General features: G+C 39.4%; 1 protein-coding gene across 1 annotated transcript; it reads right to left on the bottom strand.

Moving 5' to 3' along the window:
- Window positions 1-1813: 1813 nt before the first annotated feature.
- CFAP418 (cilia and flagella associated protein 418) lies at window positions 1814-21794 on the bottom strand. The gene is made up of 6 exons (XM_047783570.1): window positions 21606-21794; window positions 16643-16730; window positions 14672-14736; window positions 14081-14146; window positions 6125-6220; window positions 1814-3562 (listed from the first exon to the last, which is right to left on the bottom strand). Exons 1-6 carry the CDS (start codon window positions 21758-21760, stop codon window positions 3409-3411), a joined length of 624 nt encoding a protein of 207 aa, XP_047639526.1. The 5' UTR covers window positions 21761-21794; the 3' UTR covers window positions 1814-3408.
- Window positions 21795-22212: the final 418 nt, after the last annotated feature.

Below are 22212 nucleotides of genomic sequence, written 5' to 3'. Positions count from 1 at the left end.
TCTGCTGTCCTGATTGGGTGATTTCCATTAGTCTATCTTCCAAGTCACTAATTCATTCTTCTGCACTATTCATTCTGCTCTTTAGTGCCTTTAGCTCTGTTTGCATCTCTGCAAGTGAATTTTCTAATTTTTCTTAGTTCCTCCTTATATTTTCTACTTCCTTTCTAAAGTAATCAGCATTACTGTTTATATCTGCTCTTAATTCCTTCATATTCACCCTTAATTCCTTCAGTATTTTCACTATCTCCCTTTTGAACCCAGTGTCTATTCGACTGCAGAGGTCTGTTTCATTGTTTGCTGCTTCAGGTGAATTCTCCTGTTCTTTTAACTGGGAATGGTTCCTGAGATTCTTCATCTTGCTTGTATTTTTCTTTTTCTGTGAGTTTAGGGAAGCCAAACTGTAGTCTTGGAGGAGTATTTCTATGCAAGAGCACCCCTTTATATTTTGTGGGGGAGTTACTTTTTTGGCATGGGAGTTTGGATATTTGCTTCTCTTTCTTCAGTGTGAGCAGGATGTTATCCTCAGGGTGCTGAATGTATTTCCAGGGAGAAGAAGGCAATAGGTAGGGCTAGTAGTCAGTGCCTGGTTGCTGGGCTCTCGAGAATAGTAAGGACCTGCAGGAAGGTAGCACAGGCTACTCCTAGTTGCAGAGCCCTGGAAAGTAGTAGTGAGCCTTAGGCAGATTTACAAGGTGCCCAGGATATTTGGCAGTGGCAGTGGCATTGTGTGTGTCCCAGGGGAGTGAGATCAACAACAGGTGGTATTCAGTCACAATGCCCTTCTCTGTGGTGCCCTCTGAGGTGATTGAGGCCACAAGTGGTGCCTGACCACAGACCCCTAGTGGTGGTGAGCCACTCCCACCTCTGGAGTCAGAGATAACTGTGGTGATTTGCCCCTGTCACCTGTAGATCATGCAAGAAGCACCCCATCCCGCTCAGCCCACACAGGAGGTGCTGCACAGTCTGCTCCTAGTTGCAGGGTCCTAGGAAGTGACAGTGATTGAGTGTGTGGGCATTGTCCAGAGCATTTGGTAGTGGCAGCAGCAGGGCAGGTGTGTTCCCAGGGAAGTGAGAGCAACAACAGGTGGTGTCCAGTTGCAATACCCTCCTCTGTGGTCCATATGAATATTTTATATATAAAACAAACAAACAAACAAAAAACTAAATATAGAGTAAAGCTATTTATTATTTATTCATTTCTAGGCAAGATAAGGGTCTGAGGGTATCCTTCAATACAATTCAAATAAAGTAGCTATCTGGCTTGATAAAAAATAGATACTTGCTAAAGGTAGAAAATTATAAATATTAGGAAAACAAATACGCAAAACATCTTGAACATTTCATAGACCTGGCATTTTTAAAATTATAGTTGATTAGAAATTATTTTTCTTCTAAAACTCTTACTAAAATAGTTGCATTTTGCCTTAAATTACATCTGGTAATAATCTATACATTTGTATATAAATGTAATATTTTTTCTACACTTTAGATTAAAAACTGTACAATATTAAAAAGCTTGTAAAGTAAATTGCCAACAAAAATGTGAACTCATTTATACATTTCTGACTTTGGGAAGTTATAATTATTATGTTATGAAATGCCAAACATGGGCTGTAGAATGAAATAATAATAGAGGAAATTTCAAATCCATAATTTAGTAAATTTGCTCATTTAAATTGAAAAAACCCACCATTCTGATGAAATGTGCCACATTCCATGAGGTTCTAAATGTGTGGATCTTGTTGTTCTGTTACTTTTTGGAAAGAGGCGACTTCAGTCCCTCTGTTTCTGATTCCATTACACTGAGATCGAATTTGAGGGGGTAGAAATTTTATTGAAAGATAAAATCTGTAAATATATCCTTCATACAAAAATATGAGCATCTGCTACAATGAGACTTGTTCTGTTGGAATACTAGACTTATTAGAGTAAGTTTTACACACATGCAAATGTGTCACGGTTAGGAAAAGGATTTTAATGACAGATCTTCAAGTAAAAGTGGCTGGAACAGATTCAGCATGAGACTAAGCAGATCGTAACTTTGCTTCAATTACTCCTTTTCTGCAAGCCTTGTGTCACACATTTGAACTATACATTAGAACATGCAGTAAGAAGCTTTTGGCAGATTGGAAAGCCCCCAGAATCTCGGCATGGGGCTGGCAGCTGGCACTTTGAAGTAACCGGTTTCCCTTCTTCTTCTTCTTCTTCTTTTTTTTTTTTGCTTTTTAGGGCCGCATTTGCGGCATATGGAAGTTCCCAGGCTAGGGGTTGAATGGGGAGTTACAGAGGCCAGCCTATGCCACAGCACAGCAGGGACCAAACTAGCATTCTCCTGGATACTACTCAGATTCGTTTCCCCTGCGCCACAACAGGAACTCCCGAAGTAACTGATTTTCTGAATGTGCTGCCACTGTGGGGTTTCTCAAATGTTCATGGTGTCAAGAAGGAGCCTAATAGTTACCTGTTGGTTCAGCTATGCTTTATTTGTCTTTTCATGTACTCATCTAATAAATAGTATGTCAACCTCATCCTACCAGAAGAATCAACAGGCTGCCTGAGAAAATATCTTAACTTGCTGTTTATTTTACTTGATTGAGTTTTAGGGCATTAAAGGCAAGAAGGTCCTTGAAAAAAATCCAACAATGCCCTGTCTGTATTAGGATTTTTCCTTGTGGTTTTAGGTGCATCAAAAACAACTTTTTAAAAATAGAAATAAATATTTGGTAAAGCAGCAAACTAAATAACTTTTGATAGCTAAATGAAAAGGAGGAGAAATAAGCTAAGACTGGTAATGCATACTTATTACTGTACATAATATTGCTTTGAGTTGGTGAAGTAAGGTCAGACACAGGCAGTGTTTTCACCTACAATATACCTATACTCTTGAAAACCCTTCAATCAGTCCCTCATCACATGGTTTCTGACAAATCTAAATTATGACCTTTGATGACAACAGATCTGGCGGGAGGAGGTAATGTATGCACCCCTCAATGACCTCTCTGAACCCACCAGCTTTATCCTTGAACTGCTGTAAACAAGGAGTGCTTATGCTAAGTGTAGTAGCGTCAGGAATACCGCAGTTGCAACTGAATGGATATAGTTCATATTTGTATGAAACTACACAATTAAACTGCTATTTAACAGGAGAGAGGCTAGCAAAGAAGTATTTGGATAACTCAACACTTTACTTATTAAGTGAAATGTCCATCTAGCAAAAAGGAATAATTCTAAACTGTTAAAGCACATTATCTTCTCAAGTCCATTTGGTCTTTGAAAACGTGCGCAGCCGCGAAAGGAAATTTCCTCTCTTTTCCATGATATTGTTCTGCCCCTTTACCTAAATGTGGTGACCATGACCTGAGACTGCTCTCATGGAGGGATCTGTCTGAATGTGGAAAGCCTGCATCCTTAGTGTTTACCGCAAACCCAGCGAAGCTGATGGTCATTCTGAAGGTCAGTCAGTGCTTCAATGGTTCTCCAGCTGCACTGGCAGGCATAGGCCCGTGTTCCTTTCTTCTTTACCAACTTTGCTTTCAATTTGTGGAATTCTGGCATATTGTTCCTATTAGTAAAACAAGAAGGATTTAGCACAGTGGCTTTGTTCAGTACTTGACTTAAAAAAAAAAAATTCCACTGGCTTTATTTTCCTATCTTTATAACATCCAGACACTAAATTGCCTAGTACCCCTTACTCAAACAACTGGTGCTCTCTGAGGATTTCATTTTTTTTTTTTCTTTTTAGGGCTGCACCCATGGCATATGGAAGTTGGGACTAGGGGTCGAATCGGAGCTGTAGCAGCTGTCGGCCTATACCACAGTCACAGCAACTTGGGATCTGAGCTGTGTCTGTGACCTACACTGCAGCTCACAGGAACGCCGGATTCTTAACCCACTGAAGGAGGCTTGGGATCAAACCTGCATCCTCATGGATACCAGTTGGGTTCGTGACCACTGAGCCACAATGGGAACTCCAGATTTCAATATTTTTATTTTATTTATTTATTTTTTGTATTTTTAGGGCTACACTGTGGCACATGGACGTTCCCAGGCTAGGGGTCGAATATGAGCTACAGTTACTGGCCTACGCCACAGGTGTAGCATCGCCAGACCCGAGCCACGTCTGCGACTTACATCACAGCTCGTGGCAATGCCGGATCCCGTCCAACTGAGTGAGGCCAGGCCTCGACCTGCATCCTTATGGATGCTAGTCGGATTCGTTTCTGCTGCGTCACAATGGGAACTCCCGGATTTCAATATTTTTAAATGGCATTCCTCTAGGTCTTTTTATTAAGTCTCCTGCAGAACAAAATGACCTAAAGAGGTGAAGGGTTATTGATCTGTCCTATCAGAGATGACATGATATGAGAATAGAGGGAACAGGATGGTGGTTCATCTCCTACCTCAAAGACTCACCTGTGCCAAATTTTAAAAGCCTGCAAGTGACAAGTGGAGGGCATATAAGAGGCAGAAAGAAAACAGGCTTCTAGTGGGTTAAGTACAGGAGATTTTCATTAACAGAGAAAGTACCTGTTATTTCTATGTGTTGAACTCATTTGTAGCTCATTTGTGTCTGTGATCTGCTTATTTACTTATACTAACAGAAATAAAATAAATGCCTATCCTGAAATAAACATCAATGTTATCATGATTAAATCAATGGTCAGGACTGTCGTAAAAAAAGATAACCATCTGACTTGATGGTATAAAAAAGACTATGGAACTTAATTGATAGCAAATCAATTATGACTTTCATGATAATCTATGTACTGAATTTATGTATATTTCATGGCAAAAGAAAAATGAAAAAATTCAAAGTAAAATGATGAAAACAAACACAGTAAAACAATAAACTACAGTATAAATATTAAAGAAAAAAAAGGGTACATGCTGTTATTTGCTGAATTCACTGCAGTGGAAAGCAGGATACAAAGTGCCCTCTGGTGGCCAGTGGGCACCATGTTCGGTCCTGTACAGAATTCAGGCACAATTTAGGTTAGAACCTAACAAAACCTGAGAGATTTTCCAGGCTAATTCTCTGACTTCAGAAAACTGAGACATAGACCAGCTAAGTGACTTAGCTGTGACATAGGGGAAGAACCGAATATCTAAGTTTTATCTAAATGGCTAAATGAAAGATGGTCCTTTAGTCAATCTGCAATATATTTTGACAAATTTAACATGTGACACTTGACTGAATCCTTAAGAGATTTTAGGGAAGGAATCATGGATTGCCACAGAACTACTTAATACATTCCAAGTAGTGCATATCTTAAAAGCTTAGAAAGAAAATTTCATTATTTCCCATATAGGAAACACGATTTCATAGGAAAGTAAGAGTGTTTTCTTTAGCTATTATGGCAGGATGGTCAAGTATAACTGACACTTCTTTTAGAAAGTTCTAGAACTTGTCAAAGCTAGGATACACTTAGTGCCCTCATCTGCAAGATACAGACAAGGAAACAAGCAACTAAACAGGGTTTCACTGTATAACCAGTGTGCAGACTGATACCACTAAAAACAAATGGCTCCCCACGTTCAGCTGGGCTGTGGACACACAGGAAAGGGTGAGTTTGCTTCCAAGCTGAGAGAGTGCTAAGGGAATCACGGAGGATGAGCAGTGACGTGTACCCTGAGGGCCAGGTAGGGTCTGGGTAGATAAGACGGTGGGAGGGTACTCCAGGAGGTGGCCAGTTTACACAGTCATGGGGAATGGGAGCTTTGAGTGCTATGATGTCGCTAGAATCTTGCAAAGGTAAAAAGTCTACTGTGGAAAGACAGGCAGAGCTGGGTGACAGATGGCTGGGGGCTGGAATGTGGAGGGTCTTGAACGCCATGGTAATGAATTTGGACGCTATTCTGTCAGCAGAATGGTTTTGGGCAGGACATACAAAGAGGTATGCTTTAACTCTCAGCAAGAGAAGGAAGGTCTGAAAGAAGAGAGCTTAGGCAGGAAAATCAGTGAGGAGGCTACTTCTGTACCTTTGTCCTTACCTAGGCTGATGGCAGACAGATGGAAAGGAGGAGATGATGAGAGAAATGCCACCAAGAGGCATTACAGCACCATAAGAAACATAAAATTGTATCAAGTACATTCTTCACAGAGTGAAGTTCTTCAGAAACATACCTGAAAAACAGGTAATCGCATGATGTGTCCCACCTATGGTCATCGTAGCTTACTATCCAGAAATCACATGCTATACAACGCAGATGGTCACACGCTCTGTTCAGAGAGAAAGAACTATACATTAGAAATTATTGGTATGTTTAAGAAAATAGGATGATTTATTCATGGAATATATGACATATTATAGATTACGGAGCAAACAACAGAAAAGTAAAGATGATTATAAATTTTTATAATCCAATTATAACTTTTTATACTAAAGGAATGATTATCCATTTGAACTTTCAGGTTAAACGTCTTCACAAACCTATCTTACTAAGATCATGCATACTGATATATAATGCACATTTGCAGATATAAAAGAAACAAAATGGATGTGTAGATCTTTTATTTCAATGGTTTTCAAATTGTGTCTGAGGGAGATCTTCACTTCCTGAAGTGTTTCCCTGCCTAATGAAATTTTTAGGATGCTTCTATCTCACAGTTTGCCGCACTGTATTGAAATGAATCTGTTTCTCCCACAAGCTAATTCAGGGCTGGGACAGGATCTTATTTGTTTCTGTTTCCACACTACTTGGCATGAATGTATTCATTTACTCACTTAAAAAATATTTACTGAAAGCCTACTATGTGCTGGTGAGATTCTGTCCACATAGAGCTTAGATTCTAATGAGAAAAGGAAGAAACAATACTGATAACTAAATTATATATAGTCTGTTAGGAGGTAAGAAGTGCTTCAAATAAAATAAAAAGTAGAGTAGGGTCAATAAAATTGGAAGTACTTGGAGGAAGTGGGTTGTAATTTTAAAACAGGCTTCATGGAGTAGGTATAGCTAAGCAGTTTCTTTAAGGGGCTGGTAAAGGAAGTGAGTGAACTTAAGAAGGAAGGAAAAAGGGCAAGTTTGTATGTTGATGGCAAAGGTGCAGGGAAGAGCAAAATGCTGCTGATGTGAAGGGCAGAACTTCCAGAACAATACTTAGCCTGTAACAGGTACTCAGTGACTACTTAAGGAACTGACATGCCAAGCAAATCTCAAAATTTATAGACTACACAGTAACTTTAGGAGTGAAATGATAATATATATAATGGTACGAATTATGAATTGCTATTAAAATAATTTGATTTGTATAATCATTGTGAGTTAACTTAAAAGAAACCTTCTCCATTATTTGAAGTATTTAAAAACTACAATCAATATAGATACACTGGATCATCTAAAAATTACAAGGAAATAAGAAGAGTTAAGCTAGCAAAAACAAAATGAAAAGACAGTAACAGAGTGAGAGAAAACATTTTCAATTCACAATCAAAAAGAGTGCTTACAAATGACAACAAAGAAAAAAAATCCTAAAAATATATTCAATCTCACTAATAAAGGTGGTATTAGATAAGCAGTCAAGCATGAAGACAAGACTGCCTAGGTTCAAATGCTAACTCCAGTAATCACTAGCTGTCTAATCATAGTCAAGTAACTTAACTTCTCTGTGACTCAGTCTCCTTACCTGTAAAGAGGGGATAATAATACTTACACACCTCATGAAAGAATTATGAGGAGCTAACCAAGTTAATATTGATAAAATGCTTATAGCAGTGCCTGGCATACGGTATTTGTTAAAAAAAAGTTAAAATACTACATAAAGAATTAACATTTAAAGCAACCATGAAATAAATATTGAAAACCAACTAAGCTAGCAAAAACTAGCACTCTCGGACATTTTCAGTGGGGGCGTGAGCTGCTATAACCTTTAGGGAAAAATTTTGGCATTATTTGAAAATTAAAATGATACCCTAGCTTCTGCATTAGCAATCCCATCTTTGGGAGTCTATTACACACAAATAAAAGCACCAGAATATAGGCATATAGCTCAAGAATTTCTACTGCAGTATGGCTGAAGTGGCAAAAACCGGACACCTCCTGGAGAGCTATCAAAGAGGGGAAAGACGGAGTAACATTTATACTCTGGAATATTAGGCAGTTGATAAAGAGATTTAATTAGATTTCCCTACTGACCTAGAGGGGAACAAAGCAAGTTGCACAATAACATCTACAGCATGATCTTATCTTTGTAAAAACTATGCCTCAACTTCTCCTGTATATGTATTTACAAGTTTGTAAGACCACAGAGAAAAACCTGGAAGGTAATATACCATGCAGCCATCACTGGTTGCCTCAGGAGGGAAGGGAATGGAGAGAAAGGAAGGAGGTTATTTTCTCCTTATACATTTTAACTTTTGTTTTTATTTTTTTCAATAAGCGCACAGTACTTCTGTAATTAAAAAATAAAATCATCATTAGATTTTTTTCACTTATTTCCCTCTAAAATTCAGAGGTGAACTTCAAAATTGCAAATGTATTTCAGCCTGAGAGTTTCTTTGAGAATAAATGCTTTACATTTCTAGAAATATTATTCACAGTAAGAACTAAACATTTAAAATCTATACGAATTTCATAAACAATTCTATATTTTCTTTCAAACTGTTAGCAATTTATGAAGTTGTATTCGTATGTGTGGAAATTCAACACAATTACATTTGTACACATTGGAACTTGGATTTTGAGTGTACAAGTCAGGAAATGCAAAATGATGGTTCCCAGAGCTGCTATAACTTGCTTTCTTATGCATATGTGGTTTATTACATGATTGCACAGAGTGTTAACTTTAATGCCTTAATACATATGTGCAATTTGGCTGAATTACTGCTGCTGTGGGAACCATAATTCAGAATTTCCTGACATTTTGTATGTGTAAAATTTCAACCATAATGTTAAATACAGCTTTTTAATTTAATTTAAAATTTAGTAGTTTATTCAAATCTATTCACACTACCACATTTTCCTACAAACACTGTCCTTTGAGAAAAATAAAACTAACTTGCAGCTAAGAAATCATTCTGTTGCTAAGATTCACTCTATTAGATCATAATTAGTACCAGCCTATGGAATAATCCAGTCTTGCAAGTAGTTTAAAAAATAATTAGGAGAGTAAAATTCAACTTGGCTTGAAAATCATGCTTGGTTTTATCTGTGCCTTATTAACGCCACCACTTTCTCCTTTCCACCAACTGGGTAAAAGACTCAAATCTTTACAATCATTTGGGATTACTCTCAAACCAGAGCTTTATCCAAGTATCAAACAAATATAACACAAAAAAAAAACCCCAGGCAGAATAGACTCCATTTCCCTTATGGCCTCAGCATTATTTTCAGGGCTTAAGTATATCTTTCTTCCGTAACTATATATAAAAAATACTAAAAAGTTCTGGTTCTAATGAAAGATAAATTGTTAGATCTTGCCTTTAAAATGTAAGGAAATACAAACATGAAGATGTCACCAACGGCTTTGTCCTTTTATCTGGCTAATAGGTAAAATCTTCATTATTTTAAAGATGTTTGTGATAGGAATGCCCCCAATAATAGTCCAAAATAGTCTCCTGCACAGACTTTGTGGTCCTCAGTTAAATCCAGTGGGCCAGGGAGTCTTGCTCTTTGGGAAGTTGGAAAATAACAACAGCTGCAACAGCAAAAGCAGCCTCCCTCTTACATAAATCTATGGCCTTTTGCAAATTGGCATACTAGAAAGCAGAATGGGCCTGGGAATCAAGTTACACATCTGAACCCTTGTGTTGGGCAGGGCACAGCACTTGGGAGTCATTCCTGGAAACTTTCTCTCATACCTCCAATAACCACTTAATCTCTGAATTCTGTCAATTCTATATTCTGAATATCTCGAGCGTTTCCCTACAGCCGCTGCCACCACTCAGGTCCCACGTGCCATCCTCATCTCTTTCCTAGGTTACTGGTAACTACTGCTTATTGACTGGTCTTCCTGTGTTTTCTCCTGTCTTGCCCCTCCAGCGTCTAGTCCATTTTCCATTGTGGAAACAAAATTTCTTTCGACGCACAAATACGATTATGTCATCTCTATTTGCTTAAAAAAAAAAAAAAAACCAAAAAACCCAGAAAACCAACCCAATGGCATCCACTGCATGTAGGAATTATTTTTCCAATATCCTCCAGGGGACCACGAACTAAACATCCCTTGACTACCTCTCCAGCCAATCAGGACCTATCCTCACCCTCACTCACTACACTTCAGCTCACCTGGCTGCTCTCTGCTCCTCTAACACTCCTGGCTCCAGTGGTCCCCTCTCTTTGCTTAATTCCTACTTATTCATCATATCAGAGTCTGATTAAATGTTATTTGCTTAGGAAAACAATCCCTAACCTTTCATATTAGTTAAGATGCCAATTATCCATGCTTGCAGTATCCCGTACTTACTATTCACATTACGTGTTATGTGGAAATTAAAGTTATTTGTGGAACTGAAGTCTCTCTCCTCATATAGACCGAAAATTCACTGGGGGCATGGAAATGTCCATATATTTGTTCACCACGATTTATTTAATCAACATATAGGCCTTAGCAAGCACATTATAATGAACATATATTTCATGAAATTAACACCACTGCCTCAATTTCCTCATTTATAAAAAATGGGGGTTCAAAATTCTTGCTCTATCTGCGTCTTGTTTTTTTCCTGTGAAGCAGGTAAACCGATACACATATAAAAAGTGCTTGGACAGGAGTTCCCATTGTGGTGCAGTGGAAAATCCCACTAGGAACCTTGAGGTTTCGGGTTTGATCCCTGGCCTCGCTCAATGGGTTAAGGATCTGGCGTTGCTGTGAGTTGTGGTGTAGGCTGGCAGCTATAGCTCCGATTCAACCCCTAGTCCGGGAACCTCCACATGCCATGAGTGCGGCCCTAAAAAAAAGCAAAAATAAAAGTGCTTGAATAGTGTAAAGTACTTTATACATACAATATTTTATATATACCTGAATATATAAGTGCTTATCTTTCTGTGGGTGCTGATCTGTCTCATGCAGAGGGTGGTCAATGACTAATATCTCTGTGATGGGCAAAGATCTGTGAATATAAACATTTAACTGTGAATATAAATGCAAATTGCAAGTGTTTTCTTGTCACTGTGCAGAGGCAGGAATGGGGTTTGATGTTTTGGCATTCTTATGGATCAGTATTTTATGAAAGACATATATTGAAATTCCATCAGGGAACGAGACTCTTCTATGCTAGAACTAAGTAAAGTACATGTAAAAAATACTATATAAAAGAAGATCTTAATATTTACTCTTTGGAAGTAAACCAGAACATAATATCTTAAAGACCATTGTTAAAATCAGAAGGCACCTGTAAGTAAACATATGTAGACATTTCCTGAGATAAAACGAAAAAGGAGAATATAGGATTCTTGCAGCTGAGGTGTAACACAATGAGAAGGCAGCACTAACAGAGGAGAAAGACCTCCAAATAACTACAAACTAGTGGACCTATAGCAACTAGCTGTCTTTTGTAACATAGGCACAAATTTTAATGTATTATTTCATTGGATCCCTTACTTCCATAAAGTATGTTTAGTGTTTATGGGTGAGAGGCTGAGGTTTTATAATGCTATTCCCTTCTCAAAGGCTTCACACCTTGTAAGAGGCAGTGAATATCTGAGCTTAGGTATCGTGTCATCAGAGCCTGTTTTCTTCAGGCCCTGGGTATAATCATTTGCTTCTTTATCAGTTTCTCTATTGGACAGTGTTTATCTTTTTCTTGATATCTAGTATCTAGGACATAGTGGGCATTCAATGACTATTAAAAAAAGAAAAGAAAAAGGAAATTCAAATAGAATGAGAAAGTAAGTCTGTAGCAAGTGAACTGAGCAGGTAAGACAGTGGGGACCTGCCTTAGAAAGGAGCATCATTCTAGACAGGGAATAAGTGTAAAAATACTCAGAGAGAGGAAAATGTAAGTGGAAAGTAGGAGAATAACAAGTATCTTGGTGGAAGTCGAGTATCTGACCCAGGCTTCAACTGGAGGTGAAAGAACAAGAGAAAGAACAAGAAAAACAATTTGGTAAAACAAACAATGAGTTTGACAATAGAGTTACTAGGAGACAGATGGTGACTCTCATTTTCCTTCTGAACAGGGGAGAGGTGCTCAAAATAATAGTTATGGATGTTATCTTTAATGCTCTCTGCAGGTGAGACTACAGAAGATGTAAGTGGATGGTAACTGGGAAATCTTTGCTGTAATTTAAGGGTGACCTGAAAGAAGCCTGGATGAGAGAGAGAGAGAGAGAGAGAGAGAGAGAGAGAGAGAGAGAGAGAGAGGAGAGAGAGAGAGAGAGAGAGAGAGAGGGAGGTCTGGCAATGGCTGAGACAAGTCCAACTGGGAAAGTCAGGATCAACAACAACCCGACTATATTCTTCTCTAGGGGCAGTTTGTGTCTCTGATCCTTTGCACAGACAATCTCGATGCATGATGACTGGGGTGCTGTCAACTCTTATTTACAACCCTCACAGCAGGCAGCAGTCCTGTGGACCGTTATAGCCTGTCTGCTGCCTGGTGTTCCTGGTCCAGGCTTCCCCAGATTTCCAATTTCCCTCTAGTCCCATGACCCCTTTTTCCAGGCCTCTAAGATCTAGGCCAGCACCACCAAACCTTCCAACAACCTGTTTTTAGATTCTACTTCTATTACTCAGTGCAATAGTTATCTCTCTTGAAATGGGATCGACATGCAATCACAGAGCTCAGTCTGTTCTTTCTTAAGAAATTATCAGAAAAAGTGTTTTAAAAATAACTAGACCAAATATAATAACATAGTTAGGTAGGACTCTTTAAAAATGGAACCTAGGAGCTCCTGTCGTGGCTCAGCAGTTAAGGAACCCAACTAGTATCCTTGAGGATGTGGGTTCGATCCTTGGCCTCACTCAGTAGCTTAAGGATCCGGCATTGCTGTGAGCTGTGGTGCAGGTTGCAGATGTGGCTCAGATCTGGCGTTGGTATAGCTGTGGTGTAGGCTGGCAGCTACAGCTCTGATTTGACCCCTAGACTGGGAACATCTATATGCTGTGGGTGCAGCCCTAAAAAGACAGATAAATAAATAAATAAATAAATAAATAAATAAATAAATAAATAGTAAATAAATGGAACCTAAAGGATCAGGAGAGTAAAAAGATTTGTTGAAAAAAGCCAATCTTTATGCTCACTTTATGACAATAACAATGGAATCGGTGACAATGGTATAGGCTAGGAGTCTGAGGCTGCTATGGGGCTGGGGGTTGGTGGCATCAAGACCCTGAGAATGCCCTGGAAGAAGTCTGAGTGAGATACCAGCTGAAAGGAGGGTTGAAGAAGTGACAAAAAAAAAAAGGAGGGTTTCTGCTTTTAAAACATGTAAAATCAAGCAACTATGCTTAAGAACTCTGGGTCTTACAGACGAGCAGCTTCTCATGCTGACTGGCCAAGGCAGAGTGGCTAACACATCTTTCAGTGCACGGCTGCACTGTTCATCCATCTTACTCACTGGCTTCCCCTGCCTGGAAGGAAAAGTAGCAAAGCAAAAGCTCATTCTCCTGCTGTCTTGTGAAGACTGAGCTGGGACGGAAGTGATCCAGGCATTTCAAGTGGAGCTTAGAAACGGGTGTCAACACAAGGAACAACACACGGGTGTCAACATCATTGCTTCCAACAGCTATCATTCAAGAATAATAAACATTTCAGTAAAGTGTTCTTAGACTGGCTAATAAAATATCTTTTTTTTTTTTTTTTGTCTGCACCCATGGCATATGGAAATTCCCAGACCACAGGGTGAAATGGAGCTGCAGCTGCCGGCCTTAGCAACCAGATCCAAGCCACGCCTGTGACCTACACCACAGCTCACAGCAATGCCGGATCCATAACCCACTGAGCAAGGCCAGGGATCACACCAGTGTCCTCATGGATACTAGTCGGGTTTATTAGGGCTGAGCCACAAAGGGAACTCCCAAAAATATACTGCTTATTATGAAATGGACTGATGCCAAGATGATAAGAACTATGTTTTCACAGGGTTATCAACTTGGAAAAACCTAAGAAGAAAGTATAATGTATTTCCAACGTCTTACCTCTGTGAAGTATTTGTCCCAATCCCACAAGGAACAGCACTTCCACCAAGGTACACTGGGCTGCAACTAGACATGTTTAACAGACAGGAGAAAAACAAAATTGAAATGTAAAAGAAAGATGAGAAGTTAGTCCGGCTGTGTTGTCGCCATATTCTTGTAATCAAACTCTGTATTTTCCTGAGCAAGCCAATTATTTCAAAGAAGAGGTATTTATACTAGGATCAGCGCTTTTTTGGCTATAACCTGTATATTTAGGAACACTCAAGGAGTTAAAATGAGTCACAGAAGAAAGTGTTTGCCAAATAATGTAAGGGATAAAGTAAATACTGAAGAATATAACAGAACATTAATTTTGAGAGTGTTCACACTTTTTTTTTACATGGCAGAAAATTATTTACAATAGCAATAACCTCCCATTCAAGTTCCTTTACACTAAGAGGTCGCAGGACATAATAACACTAAAAATACTGCTATTGGTCTTTCTCATGAAAGCCAACCAGTGCTTTGTTGCTCAATGTTGTTAAATGGTAACAAAATCTATGAGACCACGCTTACCAATGTGTATAATTCACCAAAGCAATTCCAACTTACCTTTTACCAAGGCCTTGAGTGGGAGCTCTGACAGATGCGTTACCTGAAGATGTAGACTTTAATTTCTGTTAAAAAAACAAAACAAAACAACCAAAACAATAAAAGGCCAAGGGTAACTTAGAGAATTGCGACACGAAAACTAATCTTTATTTTATAGTGAAAATACTTTTAAAATGGCTTAAATAAAAATTCGGTATCATTTTAAAGTTTCTGAAATAAAAGCAGTGATCAAAACCTTTTAAAGGCAAAAGGGAAGTAGACCTCCCTGAGGAATTTACAAATTACTCTGCTAACTTTTCGCCTAGAAAATTGATATACTGCCATTATTAGCTTGCTAAGATTTAGAGTCACTTTATAATTCTTCAGTTAATACTAGAGTTCAATGATTTAATATGAAAGACCTGCTATTTAAAACTTCATCCTGGAAAAATTCAATGGAGGTGGGGGGGAAACCTCAGACTCATTTTAAAGGCTGTGAATGGTACTCACCTGAACTAAAAATAAACTAACCAAAGTCCTGGATAACTTCAGGAATATTAATTTTGATCAAATGGAACGGTATCAACCATTAGGAATTCAGGGAAAATGTAGAGCTACCTAGTCACAACCATACAGTAGTGCCTATATGGTTACATAACATCATCATTAGCAAGCATTTATTAAGTGTTAACTGGTATATGGTACCAAACAGCAGAAGCCAACCACATACGAGGACCACCGCCAAAGAAAGGAAGTGGGATGGAGAAAAGGCAATTTAAACTATGTGGAGACATGCCTTCATTTACCTAGTAGGTGCGGAAATTTAATGGAGGCAAAAACCTTTCTCTTAACTCTTTTATTTGTTAAATAAAAGTGATGTTAAACAGAACTGGAAACATTTTTGGTGCATATCTGAAAAACAACACTGCGTGTAGATAGATCCTTTTGCTTTCAGGAGCCCGTTCCAGGGACCATCCGGGCGCGTGCTTACAGCTCAAGAGCTGGCACACTGGGACATCTACTGTTGTTTCTGGGCTTTCCTGTGTGAGTCTGAGAGCAATTAGCAAAAACAACAACCTGAAATGTATATAATATTGCAAAGCAACTACACTTCAACTAAAAATAAAAAATAAACACAGGAGTTCCCGTCATGGCACAATGGTTAACGAATCCGACTAGGAACCATGAGGTTGCGGGTTCGGTCCCTGCCCTCGCTCAGTGGGTTGACGATCTGGCGTTGCCGTGAGCTGTGGTGCAGGTTGCAGACTCGGCTCAGATCCCGCGTTGCTGTGGCTCTGGTGTAGGCTGGTGGCTACAGCTCCGATTAGACCCCTAGCCTGGGAATCTCCATATGCCGCGGGAGCAGTCCAAGAAATAGCAAAAAGACAAAAAATAAATAAATAAAAAAATAAAAAAAAATAAACACAACAGGATAGGCCAGCAATGCGGGAGGGAGCAGTACTCTCAGGAGCATGATCTGGCCTCTGAGGACAAGGTGGGCATGGACTGGACACTCACAGCCACTTTTCCTAATCCAACCAATGTTGTACATTGATCTGCTTTCCTTAGAAGTTTGCTAGGGTTGCTTTCTCTTCTGCAGGCTTAAAGACAAATAAGCTTCTCTTTGATATTATACTATATTACAAGTGGAAAAGCATCTGAGATGCTAAGCACACTCCCATAATGAACGATGTTTTGGGTCTCTTAGAAAAGTGTTCTTAGAGTCTACGAATAAATACAAGTTATCCACTTGATCTGCAAGTTGCTTTTTGTTCAACAGTTTTCCTAATTTCTCAGTCTTGCCAAGTAAACAGCAAAACACAGAGTTTCTAATTTTCTTCTATAAATCTAAGTGGAATAATTTCTTTAAATAATTTGTATTTTTCAGAATTCAAAGGACTATAACTGTGCAGTCTACAAGTTTTTGGACTATTCTAAACAGTATTTCATTGAAATAATGAAAGAATTGCTCTACATTTACACTTGACTTACAAATTGTTTTTTGTCAAAGCTGGGCTCTTCAAATATTTCATTAATAAGACTGTCAAGATCATCTTCTTTTTTAAATGTTTCTATTGGTCTGAAAAAACAAACAACAACAATAACAACAACAACAAACAGTTGAAGCTTAAGTGCAGGTAAAATCAACCAGTATCAGAAGAATTCTGTTTAAATAAAGCCCATTGATAGAGTTGCTAACAGAAAGACAAATGTGACTTTTCCCCCCTACTATGGACACAGCCTAAGTTTGTTGAGAAAAAGATGTCGTTTATCAGGTACACATTCACATATGTACTTTTACATACTTAAAACATTTAAAGCTGTATGTTACATTTAAGAGAAAGCTGGATATGTATTTTTCTAAATTACATCAGCCACTCATTTAAAGAATACAAAATATGTTCAATTATAAGTAGAATATGAGCATTGTAAACAAAGATAATTTAAATATGTCTAAATTTTTCTCTAAGGGTTCCACTGTAAGTCAAATAACCATATCTCTTTATTACAGGAGCCAAAGGTTATATAATCAAATGATCAATTAATTACACACACATACACACAGTTGATATTAGCTTTGACAGAGCATCTCAACAACCTCTTTACCATCTGTAGGTAAAGCCATCACAAGATTACTAATACAAACTGTTTACTGCATGGAACTTCCATTTAACAGCTAACATTTACTGAATATTTGCTACACAGATGAAGAAATAAGGATTTAGAGACTCAGAAACGTGCCCAAGGTCATACAAATAGTGGGAGGGGAGGCTTGGAATTGAATCTAGGGCAGTCCAGACACCTAACATAAACGAGCTGAACTCTAAAGTTTGCATGTTATAGATACTGTACATCAACTTCATAACTTCATTGGATCACTAAATTATTTTAGAAGACAGGCTCTGTAGCCTAACTCTATTTTTAAAAACATATTTGTCCTGAAATTCTTAACATCAGGACAATAGCCCTTCTTTAAAATGGCTTCGAGTGAGATAATTAACCTGATGTAAGAACATTCAGAGGCTACTGCCTGCTACTGAATGTATAATTCCATCTATGACCAGGTTTCCCCTCTTCAATTCTTCCTTTTCTAACTTTTACCCCTAATATTTTCTCCTCTATATAAAGTATGCTTTCCTCCTCAAAGAGACACTCCAAAGAGGCTGCCACTCTTGCTTACTACTGACGACCAGTCAATATTCATTATTTCTACTTCTTTACAACTATATTGGATTTAGCATTAGCGCATGACCTGGACGAGGGTTTCTCAACATTGACAATACTGACAATTGGGGCCAGATAATTCTTGGGTGTGTGTGTGTGTGTGTGTGTGTGTGTGTTGCAGGGAGAGGTGGCAGGCTGATGTGTTGCAGGATGTTTTACGGCACCCCTCACTTCCACCCACTAGATGCCAGTAGCATACCCTTTCCCAGTTATGACAATCAGAAAACAGCAAACACTGCCAAATGCCCTTGAGTGGTAAAATCATCACTGGTTGAAAACATGCAACCTAGTTTAAATTATTTAACCTCACGGAGCCTCAGACATTTCACATGTAAAAAGGAGAGCTAGACAACCATTTATAACTTGTTTCAGGTGTAATAGTCTATCTCTGGCCTCTACATCCCTCAACTATAGTGAAACTTTTTTTTTTCCTCTTCAAAGTCACTACTGTCCAAATCACTGCATTCAATGGCTTTTCTCAGTTCTAATCCTCTTTAATTTTTCAGCAGCACCTGACACTTGGGTACCCGTTCCTTCAATTTCTCTCATGACAGCAAGTTGCTAAAATGTCCTCTAGAAATTCTCTCCTCTGGTTTTCAGTTACTCTCTAGATTCTCCTCTTTCATGCAACTCCATAATTTCAAGAATTGGATGCATTCAAACTTTACCAAGCTACTCAGCACTGTTAGGGACCCAAACTGCCAGCTTACACAAGATTCTGGTCTGCTATTAGATTGTGCAATTTCATGATGCCTATGCTTGCCTGTGCTTTGCTATAGAAATGGGAGGAAAAATGCCATCATTTCATTGAGGAAGCACATAAATTTTAAAGGACAGTATATTTTTTTTTTGTCTTTTGATGCTATAATACCAGAAATCTTAATCAAAGGTTAATAAACATTTATTGGTTCCCAACCTAACTTTGCTTCTTATATTGAATCTTGTTTTAAGATATAGATATTTAAAAATAAAATATGCATTCTAAATAAAATACACACTTGAAACCCCTAACTGAATGTGAAAGGTATATATAAAAGCCTAAATCTGGATGTACAATGTCCTGGTAGACTTGGAAATAGAAACTTGAGCAAGTAACTATTTTTCTAAGTTTTGGTTTGGTCAGTGATACAAGGATAATAGGATTCACCTCATAGGGTGGCAGAGATTAAATGAAATTAACACATATAAGGCTCTCAGCATATAGAGTGAATAAATGTTGGCTATTATTATAGCTATTATCTAGGAGGTTATGATATTATCTGTAAATACTTCCATTCTTATGATCTTGAACCACTTTATTCTTATTGCAGTTCAACCCACATTAGCCTCTTTTTAAAAAAATTATTGCATAGTTCCCTTTATCATTTTGAACTCTTCACCAAATCGCAAATATTCTGATCATTTATATTAGCAGTTGTTCCTGGTACCGGATGTGGCATGGCCATTGATTATTTGTAGAGCTATCATTTTAAGAGACAATTTCAGTATTTTAACCCTCAGAAGAAAAAGAGACACAGGCTCTACCTCTGTATAATTGGCAGAGTGTCTCCTATTAATAAATTCACAATATAAATCAGTTCCTAAGTTTCAGGTATCAATTTTGGTTCAGGTGAAAATTTTAATATTTCACACTGTATGCCAGGTAGGAACTGTATTTATTATTAGGTTTAGTGTCTTTGTTGCTTATTTATTTATTTGTCTTTTTTTTTTTTTTTTGCTATTTCTTGGGCCGCTCCTGCGGCATATGGAGGTTCCCAGGCTAGGGGTCGAATCGGAGCTGTAGCCACTGGCCTACGCCAGAGCCACAGCAACGCGGGATCCGAGCCGCGTCTGCAACCTATACCACAGCTCACGGCAACGCCAGATCGTTAACCCACTGAGCAAGGGCAGGGACCGAACCTGCAACCTCATGGTTCCTAGTCGGATTCGTTAACCACTGCGCCACGACGGGAACTCCTGTTGCTTTTTTTTTTTTTTTTTTTTTTTTGCAAAAACTTACCTTTACAACTCCATTGCCAAAAGAAAAGTTTTAACACATGACAACAGCACTGGTGTGCTAGCTTTTATAAATTTATTATGAAAAAAATCTGATGTAGTAAGGTGGGATGGGGTGCTAGAAGCTTTATGGATGGATTTTCACAGTATAACAACAGGCTACAGAGAGGCATAAAAGAACATGTAAACAGAGAATATGTGCACTTTAGTACCCCTTCCCATTCTGAGCAGGCTGCTCCAAGATATTCTACCCCTCTGTGCCAGTTCTCCTCCGATGAATAGGCTCCGGAAGGCTGTTTGAGAAATTCTCTCTATTTCCCCAAAGCAATGAATAAAAAGAACAAAGAAATTGGTAGGTAATGCGGGATCAGGATGGCAGATGTGCTGGGAATGAGCCCATAAGGATGTCTAGCGTTCAAGATAATAATATTCAAATTAACGAGTCATCTTTGTACACAAAGTCAAATGGGCCCATTCAAAGCAGTCTAGCTTTTAGCTGGCTCTACATTTATTTTTTAGAGTGCTGCCCAGTACTTGACTAATTTTCAGAACTTCTGTTTCTGAACTTTAGACTCTTTCCAATGTTTTTATCTTCTGAGGGTGAATTTTTATAAACAAACAAATGTCATGAGAAGTAAATCTGGTAAACTGTGCAGCCAATGGTGTTGGGTAATACATCTGGGAAATTACACACAGGCATACAAAAACAAAACCAAACCCAGGAATACAGCCATAAATGAAAAAGAATGACTTTCTTGGGCTGTTCCAAAGCTGTCTCTGTGTAATTCCACAAGTGTTTCCAAGAGATTCAAGCAAGAGGTACTGCTCCCAAGCCATCACTTTGAAGGACAATACTCGTTCTGGCAAAACTTTTGTTTTTTTGGGATTGAGGGGGAAATGAGACAAAGAAGACAGTCCTATTATTTTATAATTACACTAAAGAAAAATGACTGACAAATCCAAAAGATAATTTTTTTTTTTTTTTTGGTATCAAAACCGAAGACTTAAGGAAATTCCCCAAATTTCACTTTGGATGCCTCAGATCCTCTGGTACTCTGAGCTGGGGCCGCGGGTAGAAGGAAGGTGGTTGGGATTAATAAAGACAGTACCAATTACCAATTACAATTACCAATAATTAAACCCTTTTATCATATATCTAATCTCATCTAATTCTCTGAGTTAAAAGAAATCAACTGATGATGGAACAGAATGGAAGCATTTTTTTGTTTTCCTCAACAATCAGCCCAATGATTGCTTGCCTGGGGAACAGGGTCAGAGGCAAGATGATGAGGTTCTCCTTTGAGGTGGCGCCTCAAAAGGGGATGACAACAGCTCAGGCAAACGGAGGCCAGGTCACCGTGACCCCCTCGGCGCTCAAGAAAGGGCGCCTAAGCTGCACCACCTGTACCCCATCGGAACCCCCTGGGATTTATCTGGGTGACAGAAACCGGGTGAAGCCTTGCGCTCTCAGAAACGAGGCATGGCCGGGGCCAGGTGTCGGGGTTTGCTCAGGGGCGGAGTCGGGCCTTGGGAAGAGATGACAGGATCCTCGAGGACAAGAAGTTAGAGTGTGTGCGGCCCTGGGAGCGGGCAATCAAGGGTCTGGTCCCTAACAGGGAGAGGAGCCGGCAGTCTCGGGCGAGGGGGTGCGTTCCTTAGGGTCCGGCGGCGGAGGGGTGGCTTTAGGGCCTGGAGCAGGCTTTACCAGAGCAGCCCACCCCTCCCGCCCGTTAACCTGAGAGTCTCTTTCTCCTCGGCTCGGCTCCGGTCGTTGCTGAGGACACCACCGCCGCAGCCTCTGGGCCGCTCGACAATGCCCAGTCTCAGGGGGTCTGATCCGCAGAACTTGGACTCGACCTCATCCAAGAGCTCGTCCAGGTCCTTCGCCATCTTGAATTGTCACAGCCCTCCGCCTCTGCAGTTGCTATAGTACTGCGTGGTTTCCAGGGGCAACGCGAGGACACGCTGCGCGCGCTCGCCGTCCTCGCGCATGCGTGCGCTGTCCCAGGGCCGCCCGGGTCCCGGCGACGCCGCAGCGCAAAAGCGCTGTTGTGGAAGGTCTAGTTGGGTTCCGGAGGCCCCGTGGCGCAGGCTTTCTCGTGGAGCTGGTGGTCGGAGCTGTTCCTTTCTGCGTAACCTGGCGATGCCTCGCTTGTCTTTGTTCCAGAATGTCTGGAGTGTTTTGTTCCATCTCCCTCTCCTGGACTCAGGTTGTAACCACAGTCACACGACTCCCTAGCTCTTTCAACTGCTCTTCTTCTGGCCTCATTGGGGGTCCCCCTCCTATCCTAAACGTTCATAAATAGTTCAAATAGTCTGTGGACAAGCCTGCAAAAGGAAGG

Source organism: Phacochoerus africanus, chromosome 6, assembly GCF_016906955.1.
Source record: "Phacochoerus africanus isolate WHEZ1 chromosome 6, ROS_Pafr_v1, whole genome shotgun sequence".
Taxonomy (NCBI): Eukaryota; Metazoa; Chordata; class Mammalia; order Artiodactyla; family Suidae; genus Phacochoerus; species Phacochoerus africanus.
Note: the sequence above shows the minus strand (reverse complement) of the source record. Positions and strands in the feature narration are given on the sequence as shown.